Source organism: Dermacentor albipictus, chromosome 2 (genome assembly GCF_038994185.2).
Source record: "Dermacentor albipictus isolate Rhodes 1998 colony chromosome 2, USDA_Dalb.pri_finalv2, whole genome shotgun sequence".
Taxonomy (NCBI): Eukaryota; Metazoa; Arthropoda; class Arachnida; order Ixodida; family Ixodidae; genus Dermacentor; species Dermacentor albipictus.
The window spans coordinates 185850376-185873855 of record NC_091822.1 but is presented as its reverse complement, the minus strand read 5'-3'; the positions used below and the strand labels follow the sequence as shown (position 1 = coordinate 185873855).

The following is a 23480-nucleotide window of genomic DNA, read 5'->3' as shown; positions in this document are numbered from 1 at the left end:
TATTGCAACGACCGCTGCACGCAATGTGGGAATCACATATGGGGAGTCGCTAAAACTACCATTTGCTTTTTGGCAGGCCCGAGGATGTGGAGAAGGCACTGGAAGTGTCCAAGGACAAACTATTCTTCGGCTGCAAGATCGAGGTGACATCGCACGAGGGCCTGGACGGTGAGGACAACGAATTCAGGCCACTCGAAGCAGAGCTGGATGAATACCACCCGAAGGCGACGCGGACTCTCTTCATCGGCAACCTCGAGAAGGACATCACCACCACAGAACTGAGGAAACACTTCGACCAGTTTGGTGATATAATTGTGAGTGCCATTACCAAACATCTGTTCCAGCCATTCTTTCTTGGGGGCTACATGCCATCCGAAGCATGGGCGTTTAGACACTTCACCACTTTGCTTTTCTTGTTCTGTCTTAAAGGGACACTAAATAGAAAAATAAGTTGAACTGTGTCGGTAAACGACAGTTCAAAAAACAAACAAAACTGTTACAGTGAGAGGAGGCATGGTAAGCCATAAAAAACTCCAGAATGAATGACGGGGTGACACTGCCCTGAAGTTCCCACACCAGCTTGCTGTGATGTCATGATTTAATTTATTGTGTTAATTAAGTGTAGCTCTAATTATTTTTTTATCTTTGAAGAAGGACTACATTGTATTTATTCTAAAGAGGCCAAAAATGAGTGTAGAGTTTGATAACTTTTGTTGTGTCATGATGGCTCAAGTATGAGAAAACAGTACTTTGATATCCATGATGTCACGTTACAGTTATACATTCACGTGCTGGGGTTCTGACACAAAGTTCGGGAATCGAAAGTTTGATCTTTTCTTTCTCCTCCTTCCTATGACCTCTTCTGTGAAATTAATGAAAATAAGCATATTAAAAGTACACTTCTATCAGTTTAAACAGATTTAGCATTTCTCTTTAGTGTGCCTTTAAGAGCACTGGAAATATTCAGTAAGGTCATTATTTCCCTGTTGCAAAAAAACTAGGCACGTGGCGTATAGGAGCTCCGAAATTGAGTTTTCTAAAGCTCGCCCTGCAATCTGTGAATCGTTGCAGGAAATTGACATCAAGAAGCAGGGCTCGGCGTCGTCGTACGCCTTCATCCAGTACGCGGACATAGCGAGCGTGGTGAAGGCCATGCGCAAGCTAGACGGCGAGAACCTGGGCGCCAACCGCATCAAGCTGGGCTTTGGCAAGAGCATGCCCACCATGTGCGTCTGGCTAGACGGGGTCACCGACCTGGTCTCGGACAAGTTCCTCAGCCGCACCTTTGGCCGCTATGGGCCCGTCTCCTTTGCAGCCATTGACCGCGAGCGCGGCCACGCCCTTGTCTACTTCGACAGCCTGGAGTGTGCGCAGCATGCCGTGGCAGAGATGCGTGGCAGGGTCCTGGGCGGCAAGAAGCTGCAGGTGCGTCTTCTACATACTGTGCCTATGTTCCTGGAAGCCAATCTTAAGGTCGGTCCCGTCATACCAATAGCCGGCTATAATGATCGCATTTATTGCTTTTCGTGAATTTCATTACAAGTAGGCTGTACTGTAATAACTTGCTTAGCTTGAGAAAGACTGATAAAGCATCTTTGCTGGATTCCGTTTTCGTCGCTTGGCTGTAAACAAGCCACGGTCAAACAGTGTTTAACATTTTGTTTGCCTCGCCGAAATGCTTTTGTCAGACAGAAATTGTTGTCTAAATGCGTCATCACGGTTTGAAATGTGTGAATGTTAACAGCTTCCCATTCTCGCTTTTTGTTTTCTTGTTTTGCAGGTTGATTTTGCTAGTCGTGAGTGTCAGACAGCTTTCTTTGACAAGATTGAAATGTCTGGCCAAGTGCTCCAAGGTGAACGGCCCTGGGAGAGGAGGGATCGTCGCCAGGAATTTGACGTGATACGTGACGAGAGGTTTCCAAGGTTAGTCATTCTATCCTACCCTTTTCTTCGACCACTGAGTAGCAACCTGGAGGAAGAAATCCTAAAAAAAAAAAGAAAAAAGAATATTAGGTCAAGCGCAGATTGATGGAGTACCCTTCTAAAGTGATTATGTATTTACTCAATTTTATCGCAGTTCTTCTTTCCCCTTCTTTTTGGAAACATGGATTAGAAATGCAGTGTATATCAGATTAGACTGTAAAAACAAGGCTGTCTGGCCAACACCATATCATCATTGGCATTAAACTTACTGAATGTGGTATGCTCTCTGCACATGAAAACTAAAGGAAAAATGTGCAGCATGTGCTGTGCACAATGGCCATCACTGCACGCAATTCTCATAACCGCCAAAAAAGGAAAGCAACTTTTTCACGTGCTGTACAAACTTTTGTACACACTGTGCGAAGCTGTTGAACATGTGTCATACAGTGTGCACCATCGGCGACAACATTGAGAGTGATGAGAACTATAATGCATCATCTCCGAGGTCTTTCTTTTGGAGTTGTGATGTGGACAGCAGTCATACCAAGTGTGCCGTTTCGGGAGCCAGTCTGCGTCTTAAGACTGTGTTGTGACGCCCACCTTCAATGCTATCATTTTCCAGCATGGGGAACAGATCATAACAGTTGTCACTGTAATGACAATGACCAGATTGGAAATGGAGCAGGACAGATAGAAAGGAAGACTGAGAATATGAGTGGGTTTCCTTTTTCTGATACAGTAAAACCCCATTAATTCGGATTTCACGGGACCGGAGAAAATGTCAGAATTTACCGAATGTCGAATTTTCGAGGTTTCGACAATGATAACCCAAAAAATGCCTAAAACATCAACGTACCTTTACTCGCCGCACACGCTTCGGTAAACCAGGCCCGTCTTTTCTTGAATCGGTCGACGATCCAACCTTCTGATGCCTTGAAGTCTTCGATGCTGAGCTTCAGTGTCTACTTTTCAGCCTGTTCACAGATAAGGGGGCCACCCAAAGGCAGCTGTGCGTTGTGAGAATCGGCAATCCATCTTAACAATGCTTCTTCAAGTTTCGGGTGCGCTGCCGTTGGCAGTCTCTTCCTGTTGTCAGCAAACTTGTCGCTGTCATACGTCTGAAGAATTTCTGCTTCATTTTTCACGCACGGGCTAAGCGTGCTTCTCCTTACGTTGAATTTATTCATTATGACTTGCCGAGGCATGCCTGCCTTCACGCCTTTCAATATTTCTAATTTCACTGCCAAATCCTTTGCCTCATATGTTGCCCGCTTTGGTGGGGCACGGGAGCATATGGTGGCGCTGCTTGCACGGCAATGAAGCGACGGGTACACGCACAATGCGAAGAAAAAAAAGAAAGTATAAAAGGAAAATATAAAAGCACAAACAAAATTTAACACACACACAAATAATAGTTCCGCCGTCCTTGCACACGCATCAGACGCAAACCGATAAACACAATAAAAACGACGAAAAAAAACTGCACAACTCCGCAATCACACAACTGCACGAGCAAAAGACAACGTTGGAAATGGCGGACAGCAATACAAAGAAAGAAGAAACATGTATGTATAGATTAGGGTTGCTAGCAGAGACCGATAACTACCGTGCCGATAACCATAGCGATGCAGAGGTAGTGCCAAGCGCCAAAAGTGACTGCAAAGCCAGAAGTACCTCATTGCCACCATGTTTTTTGAGACGTAGGTTTGTCGATTATGGTAGCAACAAAATAAACATTGCGGCCTTGACGTATTTCCGGCCTTTCGGCACTCCCAGCACATGCAAGCATGGCCTTTGAGATTGGCGCACACTAATCGAAGACGCCATCGCTGGCGGTGCGATTTGAACACCCCCTAGTGCCACGCGATCCTATATGCCTCACATGCCTCTGAGCTCCACGAACTGTCCGAATTAACGGAAGCATGACCAAATATGTCCGAATTAATAGGAGTTTCGTGCCTTAGGCTTATGTACATGTTTGACGGGACCAGATGGCGCGTCCGAATTAACTGAATGTCCAAATTAACGGGGGCCAAATTAACGAAGTTTTACTGTACAGTATTTGATTTTGTTGACCAACTTGAGACTGGATTGTGAACTCCTCTCATTCACTTGCAGGGACAGCCGGGGGGTAACCTTTGATGGTCGTGGCTACAGCCGGTACGAGGCCCAGCAGCGCTCCGCTGGGCGGGGTCCCTTTCGTGGCCTGCAGCGAGGAGGCACCTACAACAGCAGAGGCCGAGGCCAACCATTCCAAGGGCGTTATGACAGTGGCGTCTACCATGACGAGTTTGGTGAACGGAGGCACCGGTGAGCAAGTTTACTTTTCACAAACCGCAGGCATGCTGCAAATAGTGATGTAAACCTCTTTAACGGATTTTTCACCATGGGCATGTATTCGAAGGGTATATAGAATGGGCTCCGGGAAATTGTTCTTTTGCTCTTGGTGTTTGTTGAGCGCTACTGACCAAAAAAAAATATGTTGTGTGACTAGTGTGACTAGAAGAATGCTGCATGTTTTGGAAACGCTGGGAGAAGTCATTGTAGCAGGGTTAGCAAGATTGCTCATTGTCGAAAGCTGCTCAAAACTCACCAGCCCCCACATGTTTTCTCCACTAGGTTTCCAGACAAGGAAGACGGCTTAGAGGATATCACTCCGTATGACGAACGGGCGGAGCGCCTCAAGCACATAGATGGAGTATTGGGCACTGCAGATTGGGCACCCCGCAAGACGAGCAGCAGCATCAAAAAACACCGCAACTCAACAAGTGATCAGGAGAGCCACCACAGCCAGTCACCACCGCAGTCCCGGCATCACAGCCGGTCCCCGCCACCGTCAGTCAAGGGCTCTAAGAAGGGATCGTCCAAGGAGCGGCCTTCCCAGCGGCACCGGCTTAGCCCTGGCCGGTCGTCCTCCCGGAGCCCAGTGGTTAGGGATGTGGCTTTGGATTCGGATGATATGCTTGTGGACGTGCGTGACATACGGCGACGTTCTTTAGACAGCACTCTAAAGTCGGACTCTAAGGAATTGCCGCTGGCTTCCGTGTGCAGCAAGCTGGAGGCATTTCAGGACTCCGGTGCTGAACGGATACGCAGCAGCAGCAGCAATAGCAGTCGTATGAGGAGAGACGAGGATGTTAACTCGACAAGCGATTCCCCATCACAGCTGGAGCGCAAGAGACGCTTGCTGGGGCTCAAGGAGAGCTCGAGTGGTTCACGCCCAGAGGACAGCCGCAGTGACACGGACTGCGCCGAAGGTGACGAAGAGCTGTCTGTACGATCTGACAGCAAGTACCTTTCTAAGCAGGTGCAAGACATTCTAAGCTCCAGTGATGGCGAGTGTTCCCCCTGCACTGACGGAGCTGCCAGGAAGAAGGGGAAGGGTTTGCCAACCGACACATGTGCAGCGGCCAGCCGTTCGCGGCCGGCCAAAGACATTCCCAGTGTTGTGTCCAAGAGGTTACCCACGAACTGTAGGACTGCGGGTAGCTTTGAGGCTAAATTTTCTGTGGAAGTGCCGAGTGTCAGGGTGGGCGAATTGTTGCAGAGTTCAAGGAAGCAGGTGGATCCACGGCGGCAGCTTGACCACAACAAGGTGTCCTCCACTGTGAGCAGTTACCTTCGTGCAAAAAAGGTGCACTCAGACAAGCTGGACCTGTGTGTGGGGGGTGACCGGTCAAAGATGTGCGACCCGAGCCTGGTCTCGTCCACGGACAGTGAGATGGGCTCACAGGATGCGTCCCTGCTGGCGCACTTGGCCCACAGACATGGTGAGGAAGGTATTGACGAGGTGTCCTCGTCGAGTGACAACCCACAGCCGCCAGTACGGACACGACCTTTTCGTGAGTCCAGCCCGCTGTCCCTGCCCCTGCCCAAGTTTGCAGCGGCATTGCGCTCACCTAAGGCATCTCCTTGTGTGGCTGCATCCCCGATGGCCAACTCGCAGAGCCCACATGGCAACTGTTCACCCCTGAGTGCCTTGAACACCAAGAACGGACCCGTGTTCCCAGAAGCCCTGGCGCGGCCTGAGAAGCCAGTGGAAGAAAAGCCAGCAGAAGTGATCCCGCCGGAGTCGGTGCCCGAGGCTCTATCCCCAAGTCCATCCCCCAAAGGGCTGAAGGGCCCTTCCGATTCCAAGCTGCCCGAGAGTTCTTCGGACTCGGAGAGCTCATTGCCTTCCCCAAATCGTCCGTCCTTTGATGAACAGATACGGGCACTCGATGAGAGGTACAACGCCCTCACGGGACCCACTCGAACATTCACGGGCCCTTCGATGGCAGGTTGCACAGTAGAAACACCAGCGCCAGTGACCATCGACTACAACAAGTACAACATCAAAAAGAGGCCCAGGTTTCCGGCGCTTTCTCAGGAGTTTCGTACTGAGCCATCAGAGATAATGAAGACTCTACTGGCCAAGACCACCATCCTGGACCAGGACTCCAAGCGGCTGGAGCACATCAACGAGAAGTATGAGCCGAAGGATGTCAAGCTCGACCTTTGCTCGAGCAGTGCCAAGCCATTGTTTCGTACCAAGGCAGCTGCCAAGGAGTTCTCAACTCCACTGTCACTCCCTTCCCTGGGCTTTTCTTCGTGCGCTCCTGCCACTTCTACTGCTCTGCCCCAGGGTGCCTCTAGTCCAAGCTTCACTCATGCAAGCACCGTTGCTCCTGGAGCGTCCCCTAGCCAAACAGTTCCTAATTGTCCTTCTCAGTGCACCACAAGCCAGACACTTGCAGCTCCAGCCCCACTGGCAGCACCAGAGCCTCATCCGAAACATGTGCCGCTGATGGTTGCAACGTCTTATAATGACGTTCCTCCCACAAGGACTGTTCCACCCTCCATACTGCGGCGAGACTCTTCTCCACCCTGTGTAGTGAAACAGGAACCATTCCAGAGCCCACCTCGAAATCCCACACCTTTGTCACCCCCTGCTGCGGTTGTGGTGAAAAAAGAGGTGATGTCACCAAGGGCTTCTTCGTTACTTCGGCGAGACTCTTCTCCTCCGGTTGTGGTCAAGCAGGAACCCTTCCAGAGTCCACCACGAACTCCTGCTCCACCTTTGCCTCTGGCTGTGAAGAAAGAGCCCGGGTTGGATAACCTTCCGACGAGGAAAGATAGCAGGAATCGAGAGACATGCACGGTCAAGCTGGAGCCCGCGGCTGTGAAGGAAGTGAGTGTGAAGAAAGAGGCACACAAAGACAGCAGCACTAAGAAAGAGTCCAGGAAAGAGTATCAGTCGTCTTCCTCCAAGAACATTCTAAGGGAGCATCATGCCACTTCTGATGCCTCTTGCAACTCGGTGTCACATAAAGAAAGGAGAGATTCGCACTCTCACGACTCTTCGGACCTACCTGCACCCCTTCCACTGGCAGCAGTTAAGCAGAGGGTGTCATCTATTGACAGCAACGAATCTGATTCGGCAAAATCATCGCGATCGAGTGATGCCTACCTTGAAGTTCCCCCAGAAGCCACATGGAACCGAAGCGAAGATGAGAGACGTTCCATAGAACCAGAAGCGAAGCGGCCAAAGTTGTCACATTCCTCACGGGAGAGAGACAGCTTTGATAAAAGCCACTCATCCAGCAAGTCAAGCTCATCACATTCAAAGAAATCTGAGAAGCGGCTCGAGAAGTCGTCATCCTCATCGTCGTCGTCTTTCAAGTCGGAGAGGACAGAAAAATCACATTCGTCCCACTCATCGAAAAACGAGTGTGGTGACAAGCAGGATATGAAGTCGTCATCCGAGTCCAAACGCGATAGCTCTAAAAGCAAAGAAGACAAGAAGTCATCTAAGTCAAGGGACAGCAGGGAAAAGTCACGGGACCGACCTAAGGAAAAGGAATCGAGTAAAGAGAAAGGCCAAGACTCTAAGCATGGATCTTCTTCTGGGTCTCACACCAGAACCAGCAGCAGCAGCTCTAAGCAACGAAAAGAGCATGGGTCTGACCGTTCCGAAAAAGATAAGTCTAGATCTGAGAAGCGTACTTCATCAACAAGCGAACAATCAAGGGACTCAAAATCAAAGTCCAAGAGCAAAAGCGAAAGCCACTCCGCATCGGCCCCTCAGGCGTCCGACTTCTGCTTCCTGGATGATGAGCCTGTCTATTTTTCCATGTATGACAAAGTGAAGGCACGTTCTAGCCAAAACCAAACCCTAAAAGATCAAGCAAACATGGAAACCATGCGGCAAAAGTTCAGCCGGCTCAAGCAGAGTCGTGCCAAGAAGGGGAAGTCTGCGGACATGGACTCAGATCGGGATTCGGATCTTTCTAGTCACCACTCCTCTGACTCCGAGACCAAGTCTAGGGTTCCATCTCACAAGTCCAAACAACTCACCAAGAAGCGCAAGCTGGTCATTGAGAGCTCGTCTGACGAAAACGAACAGTCGTTTGCGATGCGGCTCTTACACAACAAGAACGATGACAGCAGCGACTTTTGCTCTGACTCTGAGATGGAATCGTACAAGGAAGCCTTCAACAAGTGCAAGGAGAGAAAGGTGGACATTTCTGATGTTGAAACCTCAGATTCTGACGAACCATCTCACATAATGGCGGCATCTCGAAAACAAAAGCGAAAGCAGCGTCACTCCTCTGAGAAGTCCACAAAGTCTCGGCATGGGAAATCGGATATAGAAAGCTCGGATGCAGACATCAGCAGATCGCTAAAGAGAAAGGAGCTCAAGAAGAAAGCAATGCGCAAGCCTAGCATTCTCAAATCTGATGCTGAAGGCTCTGACGATGAGTGCCATCCAAAGACAGATGAAGGCAAGTCGGTCAAGCAGAGATTATCAAGACAAGAGGATGTCAGAGACAAGTCAGACATATCCCACACCAAGGAAACTGTTAGTCATAGGAGCAGAAGCAGTAGCAAAAGCAAGCGCCCAAGCAAAGACACTGACGAGTCCAAACATGAAGAAGACTCTGAACTGTCTAGGCAAAGGCACTCCAGTAAAAAGCGGAAAAAATCTAAGAAGTCATCTAAGTTAAAAGAAAAGAAATCAACAGAAAAATCCAGTTCATCATCACTGGCTGCTCCATCACAGAAACGGTCTGACACACACTGGGATGTTGGAGAAATGTTAGACGAGTCTTCAGTGTCTTCGAAATACATTGGCTCGCCAAAACAAACACTGAATTCACCACCTGTCCTGCAGCCAAGTATTTTCTCTGATGTGGAAATGAAGTCAGAGCTGTCAGATTACGACTTCGAGGCATCATCAAAGCCAACAGAAAAGCTCAAGGACAGGCATCCCGAAGCATCATGGGACAGCAAACACAATGTGGCAATAGAGTTCTCCCCTGTAAAAGAGATCAAACAGGAAAGAGAAGAGGTAGCAAGTGCTAAGCGAGAGAGTGACTCTGAACTTGACAAGATCGTCGACGCCCTGACCGAAGCTGTTGAGCCACGAGGTCCTGCAGTACAAGAGTTTCCTGCCACAGACAAAAAGGAAGAGTACGAAATGGATAGGTTGCCCTATGACGATGTTACATGCGATGTACCATCTACAAGACATCTTAGCGAAGATGATGACAAGGAATCGTCTTCGAGGCAGGATGACGGGAAAAGCAAAGAACACAGGAAGAAAAAGAAGCAGTCAAAGGAGAAGAAGCGAAAGCACAAAGAGGATGTCGTCCTACAGAGTTCCCCGGTGCGAGAGCCAATCGAGGAACCTACTCCAGCATTTCCAGCTGCACTGGACGAAGACAGCAAGCTCACTGAGGACATTCGTTTGGACGAGGACATAGCAGAGGAGGCAAGGCGTCTAGAAGAGGAGCTGCTGGCACAGTCTGAGGAGACCAGCACGTTTGGTGACGGAGACAATGTGCTGAGGAGGGAAGAGAAGCCACTGCAGGCAGAAAGGCACTTTGAAGAAGAAGCCGCTAAGGAAACAAAGCGACTTGAGGAGGAGCTGTTTTCGTCGGGCAGGGACTCATGGCATATGAAAGACGAGAAGGTTTACGATGACGTTGCGCCCCAGAAGGAGCCTAAGACTGATGTTCTGGATGTGTCCTCAGCAAAAGATAGCAGCTATTCTAGCCTGGTAGCAACGGAGGAGTTGCCAAGCCGCCATTCAGAGTCACCGCACTACCTCAGCCACGATGTGCCAGAGCAGTTCAAGATCGACGACAAAGAGCAGAACACGTATGAGCTTGACAGCCCAAGGAAGATGGAGGACGACCTGGCAGTTTATGCCCTGCTCCAAGAAATGGGGAACGACGGTATCTCTGCCCCGGAACTTCCAAAGGAGCCTGACTACCTTGACCCTATGGTGCAGCATCATCAGCAACAGCACGAGGAGTCTATGAGCTTTTTGCTGCCTGATGAGAGCTCAAGCTCCCTCCAAATAGACACATCTATGCCAGATCTCACACAAGAGGAAAGCAGGGAATCTGGCGGTGCCCTTGAGTTCACAGACGCTCTGCAGTCTTTGCAACAGCCACAGCAGCAGCCACAACCACAACCACAACAGCAGCAGCAGCAGCAACTACAACACCAGCAAGAGCAGCCACAAAGTGAACAACATGAAGAGCTTTTGGAAAAGACTTCAGAAGGTCCCATTGAGGAGTCCTCCAGATGTGAAAATGCTGAGGAAGAGCCACCGAAGGATGTAACATCAGAGCCACCTTTGCTCATTGATGCTAAAGAACCTGAACCAAGCATGGTGCCACCCAAAGAGCTCCCCGATCTCACAAGAGCTGCACTGCAACCAGAAGGGCACACTACATCAACAGAAGAGTCTGACATTGCTGGAACCACAGCAGCTAAGCCCGAAAAGCAGAGGCTCAAGCGAAAGCGGCGGCGAAGTTCAAGAGCCGAGAGTGCCAGTCAGCGACTTCTGTCCGATACAGATGAAGAACACCAGTTTGTTGGTGACAAGAGGTATGAACAGCCAGAAGAATCCCTTCCAGCTGACCCATACCAACCTGTCAAGGAAGAACCAAGGCCATCGCTCACAGAAAGCACCCTTCTTCCTTCTACAGAGGAGTCTGTAGAGGAGAAGCCTGCAGATGTCACAAAAGCTCCAGCTGAAATGTTGAATGATGAGCCAAGCACGTCACCACAGCATAAGGCTCTCCAAGTTACAAAGCAGGAAGAATCGAACGATGCCCAGACTGCACTTGCTTCTGACGTTGCAGCTGAACCCAAAGAAAAAGCTGAAGACATGGAAATGGTGGAAGAGAACAACGAGGATACAGCAGACTCAAGGCCAAGCAGTGTACACCAGACTGAGGTCCCCATTGAGAATGACAGTAGTAAGGATCAAGAGATGTTTGACGACATGTCTCACCGTGCACCAATTCTTGATATCATTGAGACCCTTAGTTCTCCAGTTGGAACTGGTGACGCTCAGGAGGGTGAGCAAGATGAAGTAGTACACCAGGAAGTTGACTCTTCTGGCGAACAGCTGGATAACACTCTTTCAGCAGAAGAAACACCAGCACATTCCACCGAGCCCGCTGTAGCAGGAACAGAAGGTGTCAAGCGCAAAACAGGGAGCCGCAAGGGACGCAAGACAAAATCGAGGAGGGCCTCTGTACCTCGCCTGGAAGTCGCTGATGTCCCAAAAGTTCCTGCAAGGAGAGGCCGTGCCACATCGGCTGACAAAGTGCGGCGCTGCCTAAGGTCAGATAATATTGAGAACACGCTGTCCGAGACAGAAGATGCACCTACGTTCCCATCTGGCGAAGTCAAGAATGAAGTTGGTAGTTTGGAGGCTGAGTCACTGCAGATTGGAGGTGAAGCACAACACCATGACGAAGAACGGCTGAGGCTCTCATTTGACAGCAGTACATCTAAAGAGAGCACTGAATCATCTGCTGCTCCGGCTGCAAGCCTCGCTGGTGGTCATGGTGCAGACAACACCCTACCCGAAGAGAAGCTTGGCGACTTCTGCATGGATCCATACAAAGAGGAACCGAAAAAGAGGAGAGGTCGAAAGAAGAAAAGCTCTGGTGAGCATCATCCAGGTCGCATATCACCTGTTCTTGACAAAACATCTGATCTGAGAAGTGAAGAGCACGATTTCAAGGATGCAGATAAGCAGAAAGAACAACGGTCACTCTTCATTTGCACGCGACAAGGCACAACAGTGCATGAACACAAGTTGACGAAGGGCAGTACAGCCAGTGCCTATGACGTGTATGAGTTCAAGGATTCCGAAGATGAAGAGGAGACCCAGTTCGGGGGTACTGATTGGCAAGTGGCACCTGAGAAGCACCTCGAGAGGCACATAGAGGCCACCCCAAAGACTGCCGACCACGCCATCCATGATGAAAGCAAGACGCACGAGTTGAGACCCGCCGAGTGTCCAGCCTTTGAAGGCAAGCTCCAAGAGTCTAATGCTCACGATGCCAGGCTACACGAGACCAAGACTCATGAGCTGAGATCTCATGATGCCAGTAGAATGCACGACATCAAGAGCCATGATGGCAAGGTTCATGACAGCAAGACCAGCGAGACTGTCAAGACTTATGACACCAAGGCCCATGATGCCAAAGCAAGCGACGCCAAGACCAATGAGGTCAAGGTATACGAGGTCAAGGCACACGAGGTCAAAGCTCACGAGTCACAGCATGAGAAGCGGCACGACGAGAGCAAGCACAAGGCCTTCCATCATGAAGACAAGGAGGCTAGCACCAAGGAGTACGTTACCGAGCTGAGTCAGCATGGCAAGATCTCTATCACTATCCGTCTGCACCAGAAGGACGGCCATGATGGCAGCTCATCCAGCACAGCTGAAGTGGTTAAGACATCAGAAGCAGTCGCTGGGGACGACACTCGGCAGGAGAAGGTGCCACCCGCCAAGCAAGAACCATCCGATGCACATCAGATCAAGACCAGGAAGTCAGCTCGGCTCATGTCGCAGGCCAATAAGACCACCATTGATGAGACCATTGAAGATGTAGTCAAAGGTAAGGCTCTTTATACTTACTTACTGCAGGCTCTTTTTATGCCCTGTCATGACGTACAGAGCTTTCATATTGTAAAGAGCTGTTTTAGTAAATCAATAAGGACTGAGCAAAGTGCTCATTGCATTCGGAGCTTTACTGCAAATGGACTCATTGAAAACCCCTATTTCAATCCACAACTGTGTTCATGAACACTGCAGAAGCACTCATCAAAAACATTCAGTTGAGACAGCAGCTAGTTAAGCAGGCTTGCCAAAAAACTGTAACATATTATATAGCGAGCTCAGTGACACAACTTGTTAACTTTGGTAGTGATGACAGCTGAATGGAAACTTCGTCAGAAGACTGCCACATGTGCTGGGGTTTCTTGGTAGTTAATACCGTAAGCTTTTGTTTCAGGTCTGCTGATTGCTCCAGGAGTCATTTTTGTTGTTACTACTATGTGTAAAATTTTACTATAATAGAATTCCAGTAATGGGGTCTGCTGTTATTAGGCTTTGCTTGCCTAGGTGTTCTCTATAGTCAAAAGCTTTTCCTGCTATCATACTTAGCCAAATTAAGCAACAAGCAACATTTGTTACCAGCAGGCTTGACTGTGTGTGCAAGCGCGTGATTCACAGTTACATGAATCTAGTAGAATAGTGCTGCAGCCACTGTCAGAACTTTTTGAGCTGGCATAAGGTACAGATGAGTAAGGCTGGTCGTACATTTTCTGAACGTCACAGGACACTTCAAGGCACCTGAAGATGAAGGTGACTTGCACTCTGAAGGGCCAATGACCCGAGCTGCTCGAAGAACCAGGTCAAGCAGGCGGAACGAGGAAGTGTCATCAAAGGCCGATCCAGAGGGCACCGCTGAAGTCACAAAAACCAAGAACGAAACCCCAGTGCTTGTCATTGCAGACAACAAAGTCAAGGATAACATTGAGGAGAACAAACCTGTTGCACCTGTTTCTACTATCGTTCTTCCACCACCGCCGCCACCACCACCACCACCACCACCACCAGCAGTAGAAACGTTGAGTTCAGTAACTGATACAGAGCACACTAGCAAGCCAGAATCCAAGATGTCTCTGCGGTCCTTCAGGTTCACAAGATCTGCTGCAAAGGCAGAAATGTCGAAGGACACAGGAGTGAAGGAAGAACCTACCCATGAAGTTGAACCCTCCAAAGAAGACCTGTCTTTGCAGCAACAGTCTCGGCCAGAATCAACTCAAGCAGAAGCCTTGCAGGCAACGCTTACTGCGCTACCAATGAGGCCCGAACAAGTGGCTGTCAAGGATGAGCAGAAAACAAAAGCCTCTGCAGGACTGTGTGAAACTGAAGACAGTGACTCACGACAGAGTCCAACAGAGCTCATTGACCCTGTCACTGGCTTCCTGACACCTGTAAATAAAAATGGAGAACCCTCAGTAGCGGCAGCGGCAGCAGCAGCAGTCCCAGCAGCAGCATCTGACAGTGAAGCTCTGTCAAGAATTGTGAAGCCGCAAAGCCAACAGACAGCTTTGAATGTCGTAGAGAGCAAACCAGCACCTGCCAGTTCTTCAGTAGAAGCAAGCACTCCATCGTGGACAATTCCACCTCAGTCCAATGCTGTGGGCGACACAAAAGCACCATTGAAGGAAGCCAAGCCTCCCCTTGAACTTATCCAGCGACCACCAGTATTGGCACATGCTGGTGCTGCAAAGAGCCATGGGATCTTGCAAGGCCCTGTAATCCACGGCAGACCTGCACCACAAGCAGTTGTTACAACCATGTTACCATCAGAGCTGCAGAAGGTGTCTGCTGCTCACATGCGGCCAGAGGCAGCTGTGAGCAAGCCATCTGAGATGCCTGTTGGCCCTGCTGTGGCAGCCATAAAGATTCCAGAGCAGCAGGCACCCAGTAGCATGCCAATTAGCACATCAGTGCCAACAGGAGCCATGCCGGCTCACTTTGTCGGTGCCAAGGGACTGTCACTGCCGCCAGTGGGACAGCCCCCAGTGTCTCTGGGGCAGCCCCCATCTGTGTCTATGGGACAACCGTCCGTGTCACTAGGCCAACCCCCGGTGTCACTAGGACAACCATCAGTGTCAGTAGGGCAGCCACCTGTGTCTGTGGGGCAGACCCCGGTATCTCTCTGTCAACCTCCAGTGTCTCTTGGACAGCCCTCCATGTCCCTGGGTCAGCCTCCGCTAGGCGTGTGGGTGGGAGCCCGTCCGCCCATTGGACCCCAGTACCCACCGTCGTTCACTAGCCTGGCAGGACAACAGCATCTGGCGAGGGGTGTGCACTCTTCAGTTGTACGGACACCATCGCTGCCACAGCAGGAAGCAGCCACCAAGATGCCTGGTCCTGCACATGCGATGGTTGGAGGACCCAACTCGGCACAGGTGCACTGCAACCAACCAAAGATGGAGGTGAGCAGTCCATGCTTATTATGCATGCAGAGTTTGTGAATTTTGCCCAGTCTTTGATGGGCTACACAAATGTAGGTTTTGTTGTAGAAATCTGTTGGACTTGTACTGATTGTGCCAGTGGCCTATGTTCTGCGCACAAAATGATCAAAGCAGCATAAGACGCCAGGAATTTCCCAAAATTACTTTGCAGAGTGATGTGAGACATTACAGAAGAAAAAAGGAGGGGTGTGCGAACACCAAATAGTATATTTCAAATTGAATATTGAATCAAATAAAAAAAAAGCCGAATATAGAGTATGAGAAAATTTTAAGCGAAATTTAATGCCTACAGATTTGGGCAAGAAAATATGGTGCTGCACACGCTTGGTAGCCTCCTAGCATTGCATAACAAGAATGTAACAAGCTGTCAGTAATTTAGATACATAGAAATCAAGATATTAACTGTGGTCTTCTCTTAATAAAGGGAACTCCGAATTAATATGTTAGCACAGATTATAGCTCAGTTCTAGTATATGAAGGTTTATATAGTGGCAGTCTTTTGTCTTTGGTGATTTTATCATGTTTCTCTTTCTTTCTTTTTTTTTTCCCCTTCAGGGTCCACCAACACAGCTGCCAGTGGCACAGCAGCCCCACCATCACCCACAGCAGCACATTCAGCCACACCAGTCACATCCGCAGCAGCACTCGCAGCTGCACGTACCATCACCCCACCAGCAACTGCTGCAGCAGCAACAGCAGCATCAGGTGCCTCAGCAGCAGGTTTCCCAGCACAAGGTGTCTCAACACCACCACCAGCCACTACAGCCACCACAGCAGCAGCACCAGCACCAGCAACAGCAACAGCAGCAAGGTCCAGGCTTGCACCCTCCACACCACCCAGGCGAGATCAAGGGTGTGCCAGTATCGGTGGCCCAACACCTTCAGTCGCCGCCGCAGCAGCCACACGTGGTTGCCACGAGTCACATCAAGGCCGAGGGCTTTGCCATGCCATCGCAGGCTGTGGGACGTGTGGGCCCAGCATCTCGCACACCTCCAGCCCCTGTGCCACGCCAGCTGACCCTGGTGGAGGGAGTCGTGCCAAGCAGAAGCCAGGGCCTGCCACAACAGCAGGGCCCTGCCATCATGACCCAAGCACCCACAAAAATCCACGAACCGAGGACACCAGTTGGATCCAAGGGGACCATGTCAGGAATGCAGCATGCAGCCAAACAGACGGGCGGCTTCCTGCAGCCACCGTTTGGGGGCTACGAGCCCTCAGGAATGGTTAGTCTAGCTCAAACGCCTTTTTTCTGGTTCTCATAGCCCAGAGTGATTCACATGTACTATTTAACAACAGCGTATCCCTGTTTTGTGGTTGCATTATCATTTGCTCCATGCACTCCAGCCCATTTTTATTTTTCTGTAAATTTCCTCCTCATGACAGGGGACCCTGATCACAAGAAGGAAATTCACAGAAGAATAAAAATGGATTAGAATGCATACGGTAGACATGGCCAGATCCTGGCTGGAAGCTTACCACTATCATTGAAAAGAAAGGTGTACAATCAGTGCATTGTACCGGTGCTAACACATGGGGCAGAAACTTGGAGGTTGACAAAGAATCTCGAGAACAAGTTAAGCACTGCACCAAGAGCGATAGAACGAAGAACGAACGAAGAGACGGGAAGAGAGCGATGTATATCAGAGAGGAAACCGGTCTAAGGCTTAGAAAAATTAAAATGACATGCACAAATACAGTACAGGCTCTATCATGTGTTTCCAGTTTTTCAGCTCTCTGTGCTCACAGCAGAGAACATAGAAGAAATAGTAGTGAGACTGGTCAGTCACCTATGATTGACTCTAGAAATACCATGTCACAATCGCATTTACGTGACTGCCACAAATTCTGGCACTGTGTAACATCTGTAGCATTGAATAGAAAGGCTTTGTGAAATACGGTGTAGCTTTTATAGGAAAACTAAGAAAGTTTCGATGGGCACTTTCTGGTGTAGGTAGTAGGGGCAGACTGCCAACATCAGCTTGTGTAGCTCACTAGGCACAAAATGCTGATTTCAGTCGATTGCCACATTTACAGCCTGGAAGCTCGCATGCTGCCACTGGAGGCTCAACTGGGGTGGCTCCACCAGGCGGAGGCGTGATAGCCGAGCTTCTGCAGAATCCACATCTGATGCAGCAGCACAAGAACTACCAGCTGGCTGTAGCTGCTTCGCAGTACATGGGAGGCGGGCCACTAGGGCGACCGGGAGCGAGCTTGCACGTCGGTGGCCCCAGCCAATCTGCCACTCCGCCCCAAGAGCTGCTGCACCTGCGCCCTTCACCTGGTCAGCAACTGCTGGTGGCAGGCCACCTAGGCATGCACCCGCCGGACCTCTCGGCATACATGCACCACCAGCAGATGCTGTACGCAGCAGCGCAGCAGCACCCTCACTATGCCCTGCCACCCGAAGCTCAAGGGCTGCGATTTGCATACCCGCCCGGTGGATTCCGAGCGCCACCCGAGCCTCGCGAGGGTGTAACCAAGGAAAGCCGTCCACCACCACCCCTCAAAGGAAACGATGCAGAACCCACCTTAGCCGAAGGAGCACCCAAAGATGTCCCCAGCAAGGAGCTGCTGCGGCCACCGTTCCCACCATTGCGACAGACGAGCCCCAGGGTGGCCTCCTCACCACAGGAGCGAGTGACGGACTCACCCGCGGTGGCCAGCCCCTACGGTCTGCGGGGGGCCGGTCACCTCGGGCCCACAGACAAGGGTCCTTCCTCGGACGAGCCCCCCAAGCCCCCTGCTGCCCACCAGGGCTTCCACGAACCAACGGGGGGTCTGGGGGGCTCACCGCCCTTCCTTCACTCACCTGGTGGTGCGTTGGCCCTCAAGAAGGAGGCCGACGTGGCCAAAAAGGGGGTTCCATTCGAGCGACGCCAGACGGGCCTCGAGGCACCTTTGCACCATGGGCCACCCCCCGCACATGCCTTGGCACCTCCACCTGCTGCACCCAGATCTCAGCCACAGACACCACCGCATGCCAGCCAAGTGCCTCCACAGGGAGACTCTTTCCTATTACAGGTAAGCACACAGCAGCCTGTCCACCTGCATAATGGCATCTTTTTGCTAGGCTTCACATTTAGCAATCACTGTTTTACATAGTAGAAAAGAAATTCTAGCATCCACAGATACGAGTATACATTTCAAAACCGAATGTGACCATGTAATGCATTGTGTTGTCACATGTAAATTAAATGATGGAAGCTGGACAGGATGGACTTATGGGCCTCCTCATAATCCACACTTGGGCACTTACGGTGCATACACAGGGACAAGGGTAGATGATATAGTTCTATGCTATAGAAGGATCATCACCTGGGTTAGTTGGTAAGGTGTCGTAACGAAAAAGGAATGAGATTAGAAGAAGGATACAAAGAAAAAGATGACGCAGGCACTTGAACCTATGCTATGTTAAATCCTCTTGTTCCACATCCTTACTGTGCAAGTATACTGTAGCTTGCAGTTAAGCCTGCTGTGGTAAGCTGCACACTTCTAAATAAAAGGTTTTGTGCTATGCCACCATAGTTCATAAAACCAGCATAAAGTTTGTGTAGAGACCATGCTTAACATTGAACACAATGACAAAAAGGTAATACAGAAAGGCCTTAAAATCGTTTTCTCTGTGTGCAGCGTCTTCAAGTTTCTTACCTTTTCATTCTATGTTTAGGACTTCTTAGTTTTTAAACTTGATGTACAGCACAAACTAGCTTACCAGTTCTTACTGAAACGAAACTAATAACAACTCTTCTCCTTAATGAGTTAAGGTGCTCTCACTGATTACTGAAACACTAATCTCGTGTGCGCAGCGCTACCCTGTCATGTGGCAAGGTCTGCTAGCCCTAAAGAACGACCAAGCAGCCGTGCAAATGCACTTCGTTTCGGGCAACTCGAGGATTGCTGTCGCATCACTTCCACCCATGACCGACGGCTGCACGCCGCCAGTCCGCATCGCACAGCGGATGCGGCTTGAGCAGACCCAGCTGGAAGGAGTAGCTCGAAAAATGCAGGTGAGTTTCATTGCCATTTCCATATCCACTGATATGGAAATGCACTCTTTGTAGCGGTGTTACAGCCCACACAAATCTAGGGGAAAAACAAGAAGGTACAGGGCTACTGTCCTGTCCCTTGTTTTCTAAATTTTTATGTGCTGTAACACTGCTATAAATCATGCATCACCAACTATAGCCCGCCAGCAAACGTTATTGAATCTGCCACAGTTGTATTAGGATCATAGTCTGCTGCTGAGCTTGTGGTAGTGGTTTCAGTTTCCAGGTGCTGTGGTTGAATTTTGACAGGGGTGGAATGCAATAGCACTCTCGAGCTAAGTTACTGGGCGTGCGCTGACAGCCCTTGGTAATGGAAATTAGTCTGGCGCCCTCTACTGTGGCAACTCTCATAGCTCCTGTGTTGCTTTAAGGTATTAGACCTCATAATTCAATAAGTAACTCAAACAATTAACCAACAAAGGCAACTAGTGATTCCCGGTTAGTCCTGTCTTGCATAAGCCTAGCCTTATCTGCTGTGTGGCAGATCTAGGCTTGTATTCACAAAGTTTCTGTCAAATGGAGAAGGTTTTCTCATTGGCCAGCACCAGCCACTGATGATAATGATAACCCAGTGATTGAAGTGATGACGACTGCCTAAGATAAGATTTGTGGCTAGTGAGAGTGAGATTGCTAAAGAGGGAAGTCTAAAGCACATTCATTGACTGTGCTGTTAACCATCTTGTGCACCATTAGCGCCTGAACATTGTTGAATAGTAGTATATGTAAAGGTGAATGGGAGGGCAGAAAAAAGGTGAACATAGGAGAACGTTCTAGCTCTGCACGCAGAAGCTACCCATAGATGTCTTTTTAGTGAGAAAGTGAAATGTGAGCAGTCCTCTGGAGCCTATCGTTGTGTCAACCGTGTGTTGTTGCCAGGCCAGTGCATGAACAGTAGCCATGAACGAAGTGCCGACTATTCCTGAAATTGACCAGGCTACAATCAACCTTGACTTGCAATCGGGCAAGTCCACGTGGCTAAAGCAGGCATTCCACATAGTCGACACGCCCACACACACACACACACAACACCCATTTGCCACTTCAACCGAGCATTGTGAAATTGCTATAGACGAATTAATTCATTGTGGGTTTCTTTGATTTGTTGTCATGGTCTGTCCAGGACTATCCGAGGAGCTGCATACTCCCATGCTCATTGGCTGAAAGTAGCGCCTCGGGCAGTCTTTGACAGACCGGGATGACAAATCAGAGATATCGAATGCTACCACAAGATCCACAAGCAACTGGCATTGAGTCTGCATCGTGTGTGCCTTTTGGTTCCAGATGTTGGACGAGCACTGCATCCTGCTGGCACTACCTTGCGGACGAGACCACATGGATGTGCTGCAGCAGTCCAACAATCTACGCAATGGATTCATCAATTACCTGCAGCTGAAGCAGGCTGCTGGCATTGTCAACGCGGCTGCACCCGGCTCTCAGCAGGTGGGCATCTTAGCCAAGCAGTAGTAGTAACCGTTGCACTGCAGCCCTGAGGCAGGGAATGCTTGGTTGGCTGGCCACACTTTGCTTCAGTGAACTTTGTTACTGCTATAACAAAGCTGGCAATGTAGGGCCTATTATGGCATCAATAATAGCATATTTTTTCTTGACATGTAGTTTAACCCCTTGAGGGTCGATTTTTTTCGCCATATGTGCCAGGGTCGATTCTTTTTATTGCAGATTCCAATTCTTCTTAGGGACCTGTTCCAAAAAAAAAAATCACCGCAATTTTTATAGCATGACCGTAAAGTGAGAAAAAAATATTTTGCATTGGTATATATTTACTCTTCATTCATGAATAACAACAATAAAAAAGGAAATAAATTTACAAAAATAAAACATTTGATGGATTTTTATACACGTAGTTCACGGCCTTGTAAATGCGCACACGAGAATATTTAGCAAGACTTAATTGTTCCTGATCTTACACTAGTATCTCATATGTGCATCCATAGCATAATCGAACTGCGTGGGTGCGCGCACTCTGTGCCCGTTGTGTGCCCGTCAAAAAAGCAAGTGTGACAAACTCCCGCTAATCTGCATCTTATTGCCAACCAGAGGCAATTAGTTTTCGCGAGTGTCAAAAAAAAAAAAAAAGCAGCGAAAACGCATGCACGGTGGCATCCTTCGTATGTGCATCCCTGTGAGAACTAAACGAGCGAGAAAGAGGCAGTCACCCTTTGAGCGATTAGTAATGAGGTAGCCATCAGTTTTGCAAGCGCAAAAAGCCGAAATCGTCCACGGAACAAAACCCAAACCGCCGCCTGCCCGCCTATGCATGAGCGGTAGTATATAGACGCACCGGAGAAAACTAGCGCTAAAACAAACCATGCAACGTATACCGAGAAAGGGAGGTGCGCGAGCAAAATTTCCTGTATTCCCACATAGTGGCAGCACATGACAGAAAAGAAAAAGTTGGGAAATTGGCACGCTTTTAAAACTTACAGACGGCGCCGTAAATATACGGCATCGACCATTTTTAGACTTGTTTGCAGCGCCGTATATTTACGTCATTGTTCTCAAAGGGTTAAAGCGAAACCATTAGAAAAAGTGGCTAGATAATCTCAGCACTATATAATCGGCGCACTGCAGCCATGACATGAGAAATGCTTGATTGTTGAACTGATGTTACCGCTATAATGCAAGTAGTGATGTAGAGGCTGTCATAGTTTCAATTATAGCAGTTATTTCTTAGTTGCATACAATTTAAAATGTGTAACGTAGCAGCAGAAAGTTGGAAGTAACTCATAAATACTCTCTTGTACATTTGCCCCATCTGATCCATGGAAATGTATGTTTTGGGTGCTTGCATCATTGATGAACAGCAGACAGAGCTCATCTTCAGCAAAGGCTTGTTTGACTCTTTGTTGAGGTAAATAATCTCCTAAAAGAATAGATGTGGTTACATTGCATGTAATATCTTGAATTGAGTGAGTTGGTCACGCACATGGAAAACACTTCACGGCACTACAAGTGGGGACAAAACACGTACGAGGTATGGCGCCCGTGTTGTATGTGTCCCTGTCTCTAGTGCCTTGAAGTGCTTTCCGATACATAGCATGCATTTCATAGAATGCACTCTCTTATGTAAATTTTATTATGCATTAACAATTGCTGCTATTTATAATATCACACTGATGCAAGAAGTTTGCGCAAGTGTATGAAGGGATGTGATATCAGGTAAGGTAGAATCACGTTAATTCAAACTCCAAGGGGAGCAAAAATTTATTCGAATAAAACGGGAGTTCGAACGAAGGATAGCCCCTTTAAATATAGCGCCCGATCAGTCAAAACCGTCACTGGGCTCACATTGAAAACGTCTTTATCTTTCCTCTATCAGCGCACAACATCTGCATGTGCATCATATCTTTTTTTTTTTTTGTAACAAAAGACAAATTCTGTTTTTATATGAAGTTTAACAGACAAATTTCTGATGTTTGTTTCTTTAGTTGTGCCGTCTGTATTCCATTTGTCCACTCTAGCACACAATGATCTTTTGGTAAAGGATGTTTATAACCAGTAATAAAGCCAGTACTATAATCAACATTTCAACATTATTGCAAAGAAGTTGCCGATACGATCCATTGGACATACACTTACATGTAAAAATATTAGTCGATGCACTTTATGCCACAGGTCAGTGATACTAATGTCAGAATACCAAGCGCGTGTTCACTTTAACAGCGGGACCATGCTGTACATCTGTGCATCTCTTTTTGTGTGCAATCTAAACATTGCGTCTGAAGACCAAGAAATGTGCTGAGACTGTCCCTTCTCTCTCCCCAACTCTTGCAGCCAGCCTACGTGATCCACATCTTTCCATCCTGCGAGTTCTCCAACGAGAACCTCGCACGCATCGCACCAGACCTGTTGCACAGCGTCAGCGACATCGCCCACCTGTTGGTCATCATCGCCACAGTGTGAACCAGGGAAGGGTGGGATGGAGACGACCCGTTCCTCCCCGCTATCCACAACAAAAGATCTCGTCGTCACTTGTCCTCGACAACAAAGACTGTGAAGTGTGAAGAAGTCCGTTGTTCCGCACACACGCGAAAGAGAAGAAAAAAAAAAAAAAAACCCAAGAAACCAATGGTGCTCTGCTAACAACTTCGTTATCTTTTGGCCACTTGCATATATGGCGCAGAGAGTTTTATTGGAGATAGAGG

General features: G+C 48.8%; 1 protein-coding gene across 3 annotated transcripts in view; it reads left to right on the top strand.

Moving 5' to 3' along the window:
* Positions 1 to 23247, top strand: part of spen (split ends) — a 210956-nt gene extending 187709 nt beyond the window's left edge. For 2 of the 3 annotated variants that reach the window (XM_065454018.2, XM_065454036.1), the window contains exons 7-17: positions 77 to 314; positions 1072 to 1473; positions 1781 to 1923; positions 4042 to 4233; positions 4543 to 12836; positions 13559 to 15231; positions 15826 to 16494; positions 17306 to 18292; positions 19078 to 19278; positions 20599 to 20757; positions 23110 to 23247. In XM_065454018.2, the coding sequence (XP_065310090.1) occupies positions 77 to 314; positions 1072 to 1473; positions 1781 to 1923; positions 4042 to 4233; positions 4543 to 12836; positions 13559 to 15231; positions 15826 to 16494; positions 17306 to 18292; positions 19078 to 19278; positions 20599 to 20757; positions 23110 to 23238 (13087 nt within the window). In that variant the 3' untranslated portion in view covers positions 23239 to 23247. The remainder of the gene's footprint in view (positions 1 to 76; positions 315 to 1071; positions 1474 to 1780; positions 1924 to 4041; positions 4234 to 4542; positions 12837 to 13558; positions 15232 to 15825; positions 16495 to 17305; positions 18293 to 19077; positions 19279 to 20598; positions 20758 to 23109) is intronic. The other variant, XM_065454028.2, reaches the window with a different exon arrangement.
* Positions 23248 to 23480: the final 233 nt, after the last annotated feature.